Below are 14509 nucleotides of genomic sequence, written 5' to 3'. Positions count from 1 at the left end.
CAAAAATGTATTCTTAATTTTCGGTAGTTTTTGTATGTTATCATTATTATTTTTTATTTTATTCCACTTCCATTTCCGCACTTTATCTAAAACTAAGATGAGCAAGACACATTTGCATATAAACAGCTCATATTTTTCAGCCCGATGGATGTACGAATCACTAACCAATTGAGGCTTGAATATACTCAGCGGTGCCTGGATCTAAGAAAGTTCTATGTAACTGGTGGTGTCTTCTCTCTGATAATGAACAATTCTATTTTGTCAGAAGTTACAGAAAGTACGAAAATCGAACATCACGAAAAGTAATTGAAAAAATGAAATTGAAAAAATCTATAAAATGTTTTATTTTATTTTGCTATAACTTTTTTCTGGCATTTTATTTTTTTTTACTTTCATAACAAAAATGTTCTATATTTAACGGGCTATCTAGCCATATAGGTCTCGTTCGTGGTGGACATTTGGACCGGAATCGCCCATTGTCCTTTGCATGCTGAATATGACGCGAGATTGGAACCATATTTCAAATTCTGATTCTAAATAATAATTATGCAGAGACAACAAAAAAACAAAAAACTAAGCAAACAGGGGCCTGATTCTACTAAGTTAATAATGTCAAAGTCAATATTGAACAGAAATTGAAACGCAATAGCAGTTTTGACTATGGGACTACACACACTTATTCAGCTCTATTCGCGTTTCGCTGAATGGTTTTGGTCACACTTATTCAGCTCTACTTCTATCAGCGGCGTACAGCGGCGTAAGAGTGCGTACGGCGCTGAATATGCTGCGAAGACGGTCAGCTACTCAATTAGTATTGTGCCCTCAACATGGACAGTTCTATGTGCGATATTTTTGTCGTTTCGTTACTTGCAGAAGACATAGAAAAAAATAAGCGTAAAAAATTAAAACGCAAATGACAGTGGGTCGACCCACTTTGGGTAAATAAAAATTTGGTTGGAGAATACGCGACATTGGTACCCCAATTAAAACAAAATAATACTAAATTCAAAGAGAATGATACTCATAATGATTACGTAATAATAAATCAAATCTATCCAGGAGCTATGCAGGTTGCAACTTATCGACAAGGAGTTGAGAACCATACGTGTGCAGCGCTGTTCCGACCCATTCAGCGTCGAACGCGGCGGAACAGCGCTGAATGCGGCAGATCAGCGCTGATCTCCATCTAAAGCACTCGCATGATAAAAACACATTTGTTCTCATTTTATACTTGTTTGCCGCGAAAGCTGAATACACGCGGAAAACTGAATGGATGCGTACGCGTCTCCATAAAAAATCGTTGTTTTCTATGGACATAAGCTGAATAAGTGTGAGTAGTCCCTAAATCGGGCATTCTGCTACTAATATAAGACCAATTGTATTCCAACGACATTCGATTGGTTTGCGATTGGTCTGCTATTTTGGTCTATACGGTAGTTTTCTCTACAATCATATTGCAATCGTAAATCATTTGCAGACAAAATGATTTATTATTAAATGACAGAAAAGGATAAAAACGCTTATTTCAAAGAAAAAATGCGGAATGCCACATACGCTTCAATCGTAATTGAGTCGTGATTGGATCTCAGTCGAATGTGAATCGTATGTCACTTAAGTAAAATTAGGAGAATCGGGCCCCAGCACGTGCCGAAAGACGATCCAATGTTTAGGATAGATACTTTGGCCACTACAAAGTATGTGCTATAATAGTATTTGGGTACTATTGCGATTAAAAAATGATTTCCAATCTATTCGCGACTAGTTACACACGCTAGCGTTCTTGCCATGTACATTGTGTAAATACGCCACGGGGATTGTTTACAATATTCGTAGGAATTAGGATTGTATTATTTTGATTAATTTAATAGGTCCGTGCCGATCCTCGGTAGTGTAGTCGAAATAAATTAACTGAAATATAAACACGCTCTCCCTTCTTTGGTTTTCTGTTACGTGCTGTGAACACGGAGCCCACTGCATGAGGTGGCGGCCGAGTGCGGCTAATGAAACAAATCAGTACAACATACATACTATATAATTATTTACATCTGGCACAACCTGCACTGCTCGCGCAGTTACCCAATACAATACGCGTACAATGTGTATCGATTACATCGTAACGTCACTACCGCGCGTCGCTCGGGACCGGGGGCCCGCGCTCGGGACCGGGGGCCCGGCGGGCCGCGAGCGAGGCGCCACGCAGTCCTCTGCGGAAAGACGCTTAAGCTAACACTTTGTACTTTATATAAAAAAGTCATAGGTACAAGTAATCGTATCTAAGTGAGATTCAGTGTTCGTGCAGGGGTGCGCACTAGCTGGCGCACTTGGTCTTGCCGTCCAGCAGCTTGCGCCAGAGGTCGAACTGCTCGTGGTAGCGCACCATGTGGATGGCGAGCCCGCGCTGCACGGCGCAGGGGTGCGCCGCCACCTTCTTGTTGTAGAACTCCGGCGCGTGAGTCCGCCGCAACCCTAGCCGCGCCGCCAGGATGCCCGTCACGAACACGTCCTCCAGCCGCACGTAGCGCTCGGCCGGCGCCGCCGCCAGCAGCGGCCGCACGCAGTCCGCCGTCATGAGGTAGGCGGGCCCGGTGGCGAAGTCGGGGAACACGCGCGCCGGGAACTGCAGCGGCGACACGTAGTACTTGGACTTGGTGGTGCGCTTGGGCAGCGAGCGGCGCACCACCTTGCCCCAGATGGTGCGCGAGGCGTTGGCCCGCGCCGGCGCCGCCGCGAACTCCAGCAGCCGCGGCACATTGATGAACATGTCGTCGTCCGTCTTGAGCAGGCGCGGCGCGCGCGGGCAGTACGTGTCCACCCACTCCAGCATGGACAGCGTCTTCAACGTCAGGTTGGAGTAGGAGTCGAGCGAGCGGCCCACGATCACGTCGCCGTAGAGCGCGTCCTCGGCGTCGATGGCGGCGCGCAGCGCGGGCGGCGGCGCGCCCAGCACGAAGGCCAGCGCCACGTCCGCCCGCGCCGCGTAGTGCCCCCACGTCAGCCGCACGGCGTCCCGCGCCGCCGCGTGGCCCGGCGCCGACGTCACCAGCACCACGAGGCGCAGGCGCGCGCCCAGCGCGGGGCACAGCTCGGCGTGCGGCCGCTCGTGGCCCGCCACGTACACGTCGCGCGTGAGCACGGGGCGCGGGCCGCGCGGCGCGGTGGCGGGCGGCGGCGTGGAGGCGGGCGGCGGCTCGGAGGGCGGCTGCGTGCGGTTGGCGGGCGCGGGTGGGGCGCGGGGCGCGGGTGGGGCGAGGGGCGCGGGGCGCGGGGGCGGCGCGGCGGGCGGCAGGCGCGCCAGCAGCAGCAGCAGCAGCGCGCCCAGCGCCGCGAGCGCCGCGCAGTGCGAGCGCCGCACGGACGCCATGGCGCCGGCGCGCTCACCGCGCCGCACACCACACCTGCAACACCACACAGGAATCTCACTCATGGAATTCCTCAAAAACTCACAACAGTTATCTTAGATATGGTGGCTTAAAGGTGAAGAAAAACATCTCGAGTAACTTGGACTGTAAAGTCTGACACCAACCCGAGGCCTGTGCCAAGCAGTGAGACGATAAAACGGCTAAAGATGATGTCATACTTAGCACCAAAAAAAAATAATAATGAATAGATATCGAAAGTACGAAAAACTAATTGTACATCGACACGTACGGCTGTTTCGTAGCCACGAGCTCGATCATGAGCAGAAAATTTCGCAAGTAAATATTTTCGCTGGAATATAAACAAACAGGCTGAGCAGTTCATTTACTAGCTTGAGGTGTGCAAGTGCGTGTCGCACAGGTCCCGCGCTGCTCGGGGCGAGTGCGCGCTCGTGTGAGGCACCGCGGCCGCGCCGTCACGATCTTGTTGAATAAACACCCGCTGAAGGTCTCGGGGCTTGTTCCGTGTGTTGCGTCAACTGATCACGGAGCTGCTCATCACGACTGCACAATGCGATAAATGACTTCTCGTATAGCAGAGGTCGTGACACACATAGTGCGAGTGGTCTCGGCCGCCGCTCGGCGCACAGTGCGAGAGCGACGCGAGGAGGCGCGCAAGTGGCCGCGACCAGAAGGCCGCGTTGCACCACTCACATGTGCAATGTTGACATATCGCAACGCTCGCGTCAGCGGTCGCTGTGCAACAGACACACGGCGCGGCATCTCCTGGAGACTCCTCTCGGAGGCTCGCGACGACCTTCTATTATACATCAACTATGCATTTCAAAGCCAAGTAGATGGTCAGATTAAGTCTAACCTTCATTGATTTGTAGTGCCATTACACATACACGTATGTGTAAGTATACACGATGCTATAATTTCCTAAAAGTTGCCTTCAATTTATCTAGGATCCCGCTAACAGATTCATCTTTTAGTCCTGAAGAGTATAAGCCTTTAAAATAAACACTCAACAAAAAAAAAATATAGGCATAGGAGTAATCAGTGAATAACATATTATGCAGATGCGATGGGTCTGCATTATATTCGTCAATGCTACGCGAAAACTAAACGAGCAACATGTCGTCCCGTTTGTTTAATTTTAGAACGAAATCATGAAATGAGTGCCGCGGCGGGAAGGGTGTTACAGAAGGCGAGGGTGTCGGCTCAGGACGCAAGTGTGCATACACCGCCAGACCAGACGCTGAGCACCGGCGGCGCTCGCTCCGCACACCGCAGCTGTGCTGCACGTGTGAGGAGGGCACAGCGGCGGCGACACAGCCCGCATCCCGTCAGCGTGAGACCTAGCTAGTTTACTGGATGATGATTACAAATGAGTCATGGAGTATGTACTGACAGGGGCACGTAGGTAACCCCGGCAGGTCATGCTCAGTAACGTGCAGAGGATGGTGCGACAACATTCCGCGACAAGCGTGGTAATGAACTTGCCGCTAGTGCCCGCGCCTAGCCCGCCCCACGCACACACGCGCAGCCTCGTGCAAACGTGCACATTCTTTGAATCCCATCACTGAACATTGGAGGTTATAGCTTTCAAAGTTATGTATAAAGTGCAACCATATTTATTGGGTAGCGCGCATCCACCATCATTACCTACTTATATCTACAGTGTAGTGTCAGGTCGCGCCGGTGTTCGATACCTGCGAGCTTTCTGTAGATATGTTCAGGAGTAGGAAGGTAGCTGCCATACGTCATGTCAGCTGCAGTGTAGTGAGCAGGAACACTGCAGTCTCACAGAGGCAGGTGAGCCAGCACGACAGGTAACTACACGAGTCGGCGTGAGGCTAGCGAGTGCGAGTGGTCAGTGCTTGAGCTTAGACACGCGTGTGTGCGTGCGCGCCGGTGGTTCACCCCGCGCGCTACAAGGTTGCGCCCCCCCCCCGCCCCTCGACCCTCGCGCGCCGCGCACTTGACCGCTTTTGGGAGTAGTCACGAGTCACGACCCAGGTACAGTCGCTAAACTAGAATTTAGCATAAAAAGTAATCATCTTAAAAAATGACTAATTTGAAACAACGCGGACACGATTCGACTAAAACTTGAGCTAATCTGTTCGGACACTGATGTGACAAATACAGAGCAGGAAATTGACTTCCTATATTGCGTAGGTAGCAACAAAGATAAAAACGCTGGTCTTTTCAAGGTATGCCGAATGAAACGATTAGCATTTGGGCTCGAACATTAGGTAGCTACCTGCACGGGAGAACGCCTGACTACAGTGAGGGGCACAGGAGATGTGTCTCCCTGACACACTCCGCTCCCTGACACACGAGCCCGAGCACGAGCGATGTGCAGTGTGCGGCAACACCAGCACCCCCTCTGCACAGCTCTGAGCCGACAACTACGTCATCTCAACGCTTCAACGTGAGCGATTTTATAATCATAAGAACCACTATCCTAACGCGTAATTGATGTTCCAAAATGCAAAACTACTAGAAGAATGTGTCCTGTAATTTATTTTTACAGGATAGCCATCTGCACAATTATGTACTATATCAGATAATAATTTTGGAAGTGTTCACATTTCTGAATAGGTAGTTTTGCAGTAGGTAGTACTGCAAACTCCTGGTTGATTAAAACATCTTGTATCTAGCATGTTAATTTACGTTGAGAATAGCTAGGTACTTAATATTCAGATAAGTTAGTGATTCATATGCTGGGCATACACCGCGTTATTTATTATGAACCGAGATCTGATAAAGCGAACTCTTGATCTAACAAACTATTGCAGAATGCTTTTAAACAACGTCTAGACACGTACGTATGTACTTAATTACAGGAGCGCACTTCACAGAAAAGTGTTAATAGTTGAGCAGGTAGCAGCTGCCGACCGCACTAACCATTACCCGACATCCTTATTCATAAGTTGTCTGCTCAGTCCATTGCGAGCTCAAGAGAGTAGGCTGTGCTGACTGAGCTCAGTCGTGCTTCCAGTGAAGGGTAATGTAGTCGAGTGTGGTCTGCAGCGAGGGCATTGTTCCACAGTAGCAGCAGGGCGCGCGTCCCGCGCCGCGACTGCACACTTCACATTTTAAGTAATCTCAATGAGTGTAACAACAACAGCGAACATTGAACGACTTGCGCCACCACTCACAAGGACCGGATCCGGCTCGCAAAACATGCGACACATGAGGAGTGTCGAGTTACATGCATTGTGCGACACAATGGCTGGCGGGCGGAGCACACGCGACTGGTTTGGCGGCGCATGGTACGTACGGTTGTGTCTCCATGGCGTGCAGCCGGCAGGCGGTGCACACTGGCGGCGCTACACTGAGCGCAGGTGGCGCGGCGTGACTCACGCGCGAGGTCACGCGGGCCTTGCCGCGCCGCTCGCGTTACCACCACTTCCACAACTCAACACAAGCTCATCATCCCTGTCAGCTTGTTCATCCTAGTTTAATGCAATGCCCGATTCCCATTTATTGGAAACGAATCGATTTACTTACGGATGATAACTTTGACGCCTACTATAAGTCAAAAGCTACCATTCATAAAGACACTTCAAAAACGATTTCTTCTTACAAAATTGGAACCGGGTTCTAGTTGTAGGTGCCTTAAAAGCGAAACCCTCAATGAAGTGAGTGATCGGAATCGAATATGCCCCAGAACTACCGAAGCGACTTCAATTATTCTTTCACTGTTAGGCAGCTACACAATCTGCGCTGAACATGGGCTATGTTTTATCCGGGTACGGAAAGAAGTTTCCCCGGGACCGGGAAACCGCGTGGAACAGCCAATATTGTAAAGGCGAGAGTTAATGTGTTTCACATTATGTGTGATTGTTACTTCTTCACGTGCAATCGCCTATTATGAGCTCAACGGTATTTGATGAGACGTAGCAGTTATTAGATAGCCCTGGCAGAATAGGTAGGGTCATTTCGCCTGTTCGCGTCCATTTAGTGCAGTTGGCAAGTTTGACGGCGATAATAAAAATGCCCCAGCACTCATTTCTATGACAAATTTGTGTAATGTATTCATTATATACTCTATTTTAAGATTAACTTTCAGTTGTATTAGAAATATCTTTCTTTTTCTATTTAAATAGGTAAACCTCAGAATTAGGTGTTTTACCCAGTTTGCGTCCACAAAATCCAAATCGCGTCCACCCATGGTCCAGTTCGCGTCCAGTAGCTTAGAAAAGGAATATAGGGGTGAAATTTTTAAGAATTAATAAAGAAAGATTGTATTTGATCAATTTCTTTATTTAACAATAAACTTAATTATTAAAAATCAATATTATCATCATTTAAAATTCACTTAAAAAATAAAAATAATTCTTCTCAACATTGGTTTAAGTAACTTAAAATTAGGCAATTAATTTTGCAACTTGAAAAATAAACAGTAATCAGTTCTGTTAAGTTTACCCTAAAATCACAGGGAAAGACCCGCGTTGATTATAGTAAGTTTTTGGCCATATTATATTAACAAAACGATATAACAATTTTGTCTAAACATACAACTAAAAGAATTGTTGAGTCAATAAATTATCAGACAAGGTAGCATATTCTTTGTTGTGTGTACTGTTTAATCTTAATATATTAAGTAATTTCATTTAAGATAAGTTCTTCGGATACAGGAAAAAAGAAGGAAAAGACAACATACACAGAAGAAGATTTAAAGAAAGCATTAAATGATATTCGAGAGAAGAATAAATCGATAAAAAAAATATGCAAAGAATATGCTACCTTGTCTGATAATTTATTGACTCAACAATTGTTTTAGTTGTATGTTTAGACAAAATTGTTATATGTTTTGTTAATTTAATATGGCCAAAAACTTACTATAATCAACGCGGGTCTTTCCCTGTGATTTTAGGGTAAACTTAACAGAACTGATTACTGTTTATTTTTCAAGTTGCAAAATTAGTTGCCTAATTTTAAGTTACTTAAACCAATGTTGAGAAGAATTATTTTTATTTTTTAAAGTGAATTTTAAATGATGATAATGTTGATTTTTAATTTAAAATAATAAAAAAAAAGTACTGTTTAATCTTAATATATTAAACAGTACCTATGTTTTAATTATTTTTTATAAGCAAGTATTTAACGAAAACAGTGGACGCAATTTGGTTTATTATTATAGAGGATTGTTTTAGTTCGCGTCCATTGTGGACGCAAAGTGGAAGTTTTGTAAAATTCGATGTAGTAATTCGCGTCCATCTTATTTTATTCGTTAAATATAAAAAACATTACCAAATTCATAAAAAAACATTATACCTTTATTCATCATTAAACTGTAGAAATAGCTATCTATCCTAAAATTCACATAAAACAATATAAAACTTACCATCAAACACGCCGCTGCACACTAATTTTTATCTAAAATTCAGCGTGTTTGCGCTTTCTTGTTGAAGAGCCTAGACTAATTATTTTTTCTAAAAGGATTGGTTGGACGCACAGAACTTTTGTCTATATGTGCGTGCCTCTTATACATTAACAGCCTTACTTATAAACGTGAATTAAATATAAGTAATACTTAAGGGCTGTTTAAGAAAATTCTTACTTATAAACGTTGCTTAAGCATGTCTTAACTAACATTAATCACTACTTAAGACTTTAAGTAGTGATTAGTTAAAATGTTGCTTAGAAGGTGATTATATAAGTACTATATAAGTAAGGGGGTTACGTATTAGCGGTAATGATCTTTCGTTTGATTGATGTGTTAATTATCTTGTTTTCGAAGTTTTTGAAAAGGAGATCGGCAAAATGGACGCGAACTGGGCGATGGACGCGAAAAGGCGAACTGACCCTACCTAAGATAAAACTTTTTATTTGGATGCGGGAAGTAGTTTCCTCAGGAAGCGGGTGGCAACGCTACCAGAAGCTACTATCTCAATAAAGTTAAACTTGAAAGTGTAAGGACTATGGTATCTACGGTCGGTATGTATGTGAGCAAGTAGGTAGTTATCGTGATCATTAGTAGAATAATGAATAGCGATTCTATGATGACTAGACTGACTAGCATGTCTGGCGATGTGCAACAGTTCCGGCGCGTGACGTCACCGCGCTCAACAGGTGGCGCCGCGCGGCTGTCGCCTCGCCTTACGAAACTAGTCGCATGCTCAGGAGCCATACCTCAAGCACTTCACAACACTCCACAGGCGCATTGTTTTGTGCACACACTGCTGTTACACTGGTCAAATCATTTGAGCAAACTGTCTCAGGCAGCAAGTTGCTTTACACACACAAATCAGGAACATCACAAGTGAACATGAGAGTAACCGTGCAGTATAACAGGAGAGTGTAGCGGGCGATACACAGCTCGCCGCACTGATAAGGGAGCGCGGGCACATGTGGCCACGCCACGCGCTACACTGAGCTCTCAGCTCGACACTTGCTGTCTGCACACTCACTACAGGAAACCACTATATTAATATCATTCAATACTATAATATTCAGCATATTTATCCTCATTACAATTTTAAACTTTAATGTGTAGAATAGGTACAGCGTGTCATATCCAGTGTACACAAGGTTGATATTAGATAAACAAAAAGTTCACATGGGTATTTAGTTATTGAAGTTATTGAACAATTTAGAAGTTGTTATCAGTGCTGTCATGTTGGTCCAGTGATAAAGCGTTGCTTTCATTGTGTTTCGTGCGCTCGGTGCCCGCTGATCTATCAATATGTTTACATAATAGCTAATGAATGTGTGTGCTAACTAAACTTTACCCACGCAACCTATTATTGAGGAATCATAATACTTTAAATATGTGAATAGCTGAAGTAGCAGATGCACATTTTTATTTTATATTTATAAATAAATCAAATAAAAATGTGTAAACATATCAACTAGCAGTGTTGTGATGCACATGACGTTATGCAGCACCCTTCACCACAGCAGCAGCCAGTTCAGTGCTCACCTGTCTGCTGCAGAGTCCCACTACTACTCACACACACACAAGCAGCTAACCTGCACACACATCACTGCAAACTGATATTGTAAGACTAACAAACTGTTAGTATGTCTGTACTGTTCATATGTCACAATATTTCACATGCCACGCGAAGCAACTTGCAAGAGGTCAACAGCACCACTTTACATTTATTGATGAATAAATGAGTCAAGTGAGGCAGTGGTGTTGTGTAAACATAGTGACTGGTGCAGAACGCGGCGGCCCGGCGACTGGCGCCGCGATATTCGCACACAATAATGCCACATAACGTGCTCCTCATTAGCGGCACTAATCAGCCATCGCCGGTACTAATTATCGCGCCATGGATAACATTGCCAAACACTGCTGATAATACTTCCAATGATCGAACACCGACCAACATGACGACTGCCACGGATGTAGTTAGTCCACGCTAAAAAGGAGGGATGGTATGCGAGACTCACCATGGTAGGATGCCGGGGAGTCTCCAGTGCAGGGCGGCGGGCACTAGGCAGGGCGGGCGCGCGGCGGGCGGCGGGCGGCGGCCGGGGCGCCGGGCTCATGGGCACGCTGCTGCTGTGTGCGCGGCGGCACTCCGCTCTGCGAGCCTCAACACATACGGTGCACTCGTCGCGGGCTGCTCAGCTAGCCGATCGACCCACTGCAACTGTACAACGCCATCGACGATGATGACATGACTGACATAACTCATTTAGCTAGTGCCGCGCCCACTCTGCCAACGCTTAGTTCAGGTTCACTGCAGTTAGTTGTCGATATCGATAAAAACAATAAACAAAATATTGCTAAATCTAAAACAATTTTTCAAATGAGGAGGAGCGTGATATGGTCCGTATAAAACCGTTTTTACAGTGATTAAATTTCCCAGAAGATAAAAAAAATATGAATTTATTGAACTAAGCCATATAAAGGCTCCCCGGTGCAATTTTTTTTTTTTAACCCTAGGATTTTGGCAAAGGTCCAGTAACGTAGTAGGTACAACGCCATCTACCATATTCTTGGGAACATTTATTTTATTCTCAAAAGAAAATCTCTCGTTCTGATGATATTTTATTCAGTGGAGCACAGTTGATAAAAGCACATCTCTAAGTCTAAGCCGGCCACCATATGACGTAGATGACAGTTTACTTTGCGTTTTGTTACTACAAACAGTTACATGTTATGATGATCATCATCCTCCGAGCATTTTTTTCAATTATGTTGGGGTCTGCTTCCAGTCGTTACAGTCGGATGATGTTGAGTTCTTCTGCTACGGACGCTGAGAATCTCCTGCATAATAGTGTCCCTAAGTGTGACGCTATTTTTAGCTTTGAGCAAATAACGCGAATTGATGTTATTAACGTTTTTAATTCACTGAACTTAAAAAACAGCGGTGACTATTGGGGCATTTCCATTAAACTACTAAAGAATATTATCGACATTGTTGCCCCCTATCTTGCTATCACATTTAATAAATGTATTGAAACCGGAGTTTTTCCTGACCTAATGAAACTAAGTAAAGTCATTCCCTTATTTAAATCAGGCGATAAGAAGGATGTAAATAATTTTAGACCCATATCCATCTTACCCGCTTTTAGTAAAATATTCGAAAAATTAGTACTCAAGCAGTTACAAAGATATTTCAATGTTAATAGCGTCCTTCATAGTGAACAGTATGGCTTTACAAAAGGTCGTTCAACAACAGATGCTGGTGTAGCTCTTTTAAAACACATTTTTAATGCGTGGGAAAACTCTCAGAATGCCATTGGAGTATTCTGTGATCTCTCCAAAGCATTCGATTGTGTGCACCACGATACGCTTCTACGTAAATTACGTTATTAAGGAGTCCAAAATGAAGCTCTTAGCGTAATAGAATCATATGTAAATAACAGAGTGCAATGCGTAGATGTCAATGGCGTCAAATCATCAGGTTTATCAGTCCAATTAGGTGTGCCACAGGGCTCAATATTAGGTCCGTTCTTATTCCTGGTATATATTAATGATCTACCATACCATCTGAAGAATATCTGTGACGTTGTACTGTTTGCAGATGACACTTGACTTACAACGAGGTTCTAGAAACTGTCGAATCCACAGTATTTCTTGGTATGTTAGTCGATAGCAGACTTCAGTGGGGCTCGCATATAGCTAGCCTCGCGGGAAGGCTTAGCTCAGCTGCGTACGCCGTCAGAAAAGTGAGACAATTCACTGACGTAGAAACAGCTCGAGTAGTCTATTTTAGCTACTTTCACAGCGTTATGTCCTACGGTATTCTTCTGTGGGGCAAAGCTGCTGATATTCAAAACATATTTATATTACAAAAACGAGCTGTTCGTGCTATATACCGGTTAGGTAGTAGACATTCGCTAAGAGAGCTCTTTAAAGAAATAGGCATTCTTACTGTGGCATCACAATTTATCTATGCCAATATACTTTACATTAGGCAAAATATTCATTTGTACACCAAAAAAAGCGATGTTCACAGTATTAACACTAGAAACAAGCACAAACTGTGTGTACCCACTCACAGACTTCATAAGGTTCATGGATCATTTTTGGGGCTCGGTATCCGCTTTTACAATAAACTACCTCTAACTTTACTACAATTACCGTTTCATGCATTTAAATTACAAGTAAAGTCAATTCTTTCAAAGAAGGCTTATTATAGCATTAATGATTATTTAAATGATAGGAATAGTTGGTCGCTAAGTTGAACGCAAGGCAGCTCATTCTTGTTATCACTGTAACTAAATTATTAACTTATTCTTGTATGTCTCTACCAGACCTCGGGACTACAGAGTCCTGGATTTTTGGGAGGCGAACGTGGGGCCGAAGCCAACACGCTGAAGCCCTTTTGAGACAACTTTAATGAAATGGTGACACAAAACCGACGATTATCCCCGTATACACTATAGAAATGTACCCAAGGACAATCCCCGGTTCTGTGCTAAACTATTGCTAAATATGGATGAAAACTACTTGGGCTATTGTGATGGGATGCTAGTGGATTAGGAATGGGGGAACTACGGGAACTATGACACCTGCCGATAACAATGTAATAAATACACGTAAAAATGGCAGGTGGAGACTCGCCAACTCACTTACTGGGCCCCCGGGAATCAGTCGCTAAATCGCAACAAGGGGGCAACAGGTACATGAGCGGCTGAAGGGTGAGGATACCTCGGCGGACTTTAAACGCAGATCACGCGCTCCCTGTGGGTCCAGCATCACCGGCCCACTCGCCACTTACCACGAGGCACCTACCCTCCGAGCGGGCTGCTAACCCTACTCTAGCGACTCCACTCTGACCGGCCGGTGAAGGCAAGCCAAGAGGCGGGAGACCTATCCCCCGTCATGCTTCACTCCGGCAAGCCGGAGATGGGGGACAGTATACTCTCCCTGGAGCACTCGGATATATAACCCCGCGGGGTCGCTACTCCCGGTCATCCGCCTCAGATGCCCTGCGGGGCTTAACTTATTATTATTATTTTTTTACATTGATTGACATTACTTCAGACATTAATTCTGTTGTTTTTTTTTTATTATTTACTTTGGGAACTTGTGTTAAATTTAAATTTTGCTTAGCGTTGTTGCTTTATGGCTTGCTAGTACTGCAGTACTTCTTACATGTTCTACTTTTGTTGAATAGCTGCAAGCACGTCATGCTCCCTTAGACGGTATGGTCAGCGGTAGCGTTGGGGGTCGGGTTGTCCCCTTCCCTCAAAAATGTGCGAAGGGGACGATGGCTGATCCTCGCGTTATACTCGTGAACGGGTGCTGCTGGCGGTACCAGGTCGTGTTGGTGGCTATTGACACTATTAATAATAGTATGATTTTCTATTAGCTTATTTTGGAGAAAATAATAATACTGTAGTCCTAGCAGGTATACACCTTGTTTGTGTTGTACAGCTACAACATAACCATCTGCGCATGTGGGTGGGCACGCCGATTTTATGCTTATATTAAAAATACATTTTTGTCATGTGAAAAGTGTCGTGGTGGCCTAGTGGGTAAAGGACCAACCTCTCAAGTATGAGGGCGCGGGTTCGATCCCAGGTCAGGCAAGTACCAATGCAACTTTTCTAAGTTTGTATGTACTTTCTAAGTATATCTTAGACACCATTGACTGTGTTTCGGATGGCACGTTAAACTGTAGGTCCCGGCTGTCATTGAACATCCTTGGCAGTCGTTACGGGTAGTCAGAAAC

At 44.8% G+C, this 14509-nt stretch overlaps 1 protein-coding gene across 3 annotated transcripts; it reads right to left on the bottom strand.

Moving 5' to 3' along the window:
• Positions 1-2014: 2014 nt before the first annotated feature.
• On the bottom strand, positions 2015-11244 carry LOC124642319 (beta-1,3-galactosyltransferase 5-like). Of its 3 annotated transcripts, none has more exons than XM_047180700.1 (2): positions 10770-11244; positions 2015-3395 (listed from the first exon to the last, which is right to left on the bottom strand). In XM_047180700.1, exon 2 carries the CDS (start codon positions 3359-3361, stop codon positions 2309-2311), a length of 1053 nt encoding a protein of 350 aa, XP_047036656.1. In that variant the 5' UTR covers positions 3362-3395; positions 10770-11244; the 3' UTR covers positions 2015-2308. The 3 variants fall into 3 exon arrangements, with proteins under 3 accessions (XP_047036656.1, XP_047036654.1, XP_047036655.1); XM_047180698.1 differs by lacking the exon at positions 10770-11244 and adding an exon at positions 9504-10201; XM_047180699.1 differs by lacking the exon at positions 10770-11244 and adding an exon at positions 6270-6679.
• Between the last annotated feature and the right edge of the window lie 3265 nt (positions 11245-14509).

This window comes from Helicoverpa zea, chromosome 24 (assembly GCF_022581195.2).
Source record: "Helicoverpa zea isolate HzStark_Cry1AcR chromosome 24, ilHelZeax1.1, whole genome shotgun sequence".
Taxonomy (NCBI): domain Eukaryota; kingdom Metazoa; phylum Arthropoda; class Insecta; order Lepidoptera; family Noctuidae; genus Helicoverpa; species Helicoverpa zea.
The sequence above is the reverse complement of the archived record's forward strand: the minus strand, read 5'-3'. Positions and strand labels throughout refer to the sequence as shown.

Excerpts from the sequence above, each read along its gene's own strand:
- LOC124642319 (XM_047180698.1), bottom strand. The coding sequence starts at position 9,535 with ATGCGCCTGTGGAGTGTTGTGAAGTGCTTGAG. Across the intron at positions 3,396-9,503 it reads AGTGTTGTGAAGTGCTTGAG|GTGTGGTGTGCGGCGCGGTG; the intron begins GTATGGCTCCTG and ends GTGGTGTTGCAG.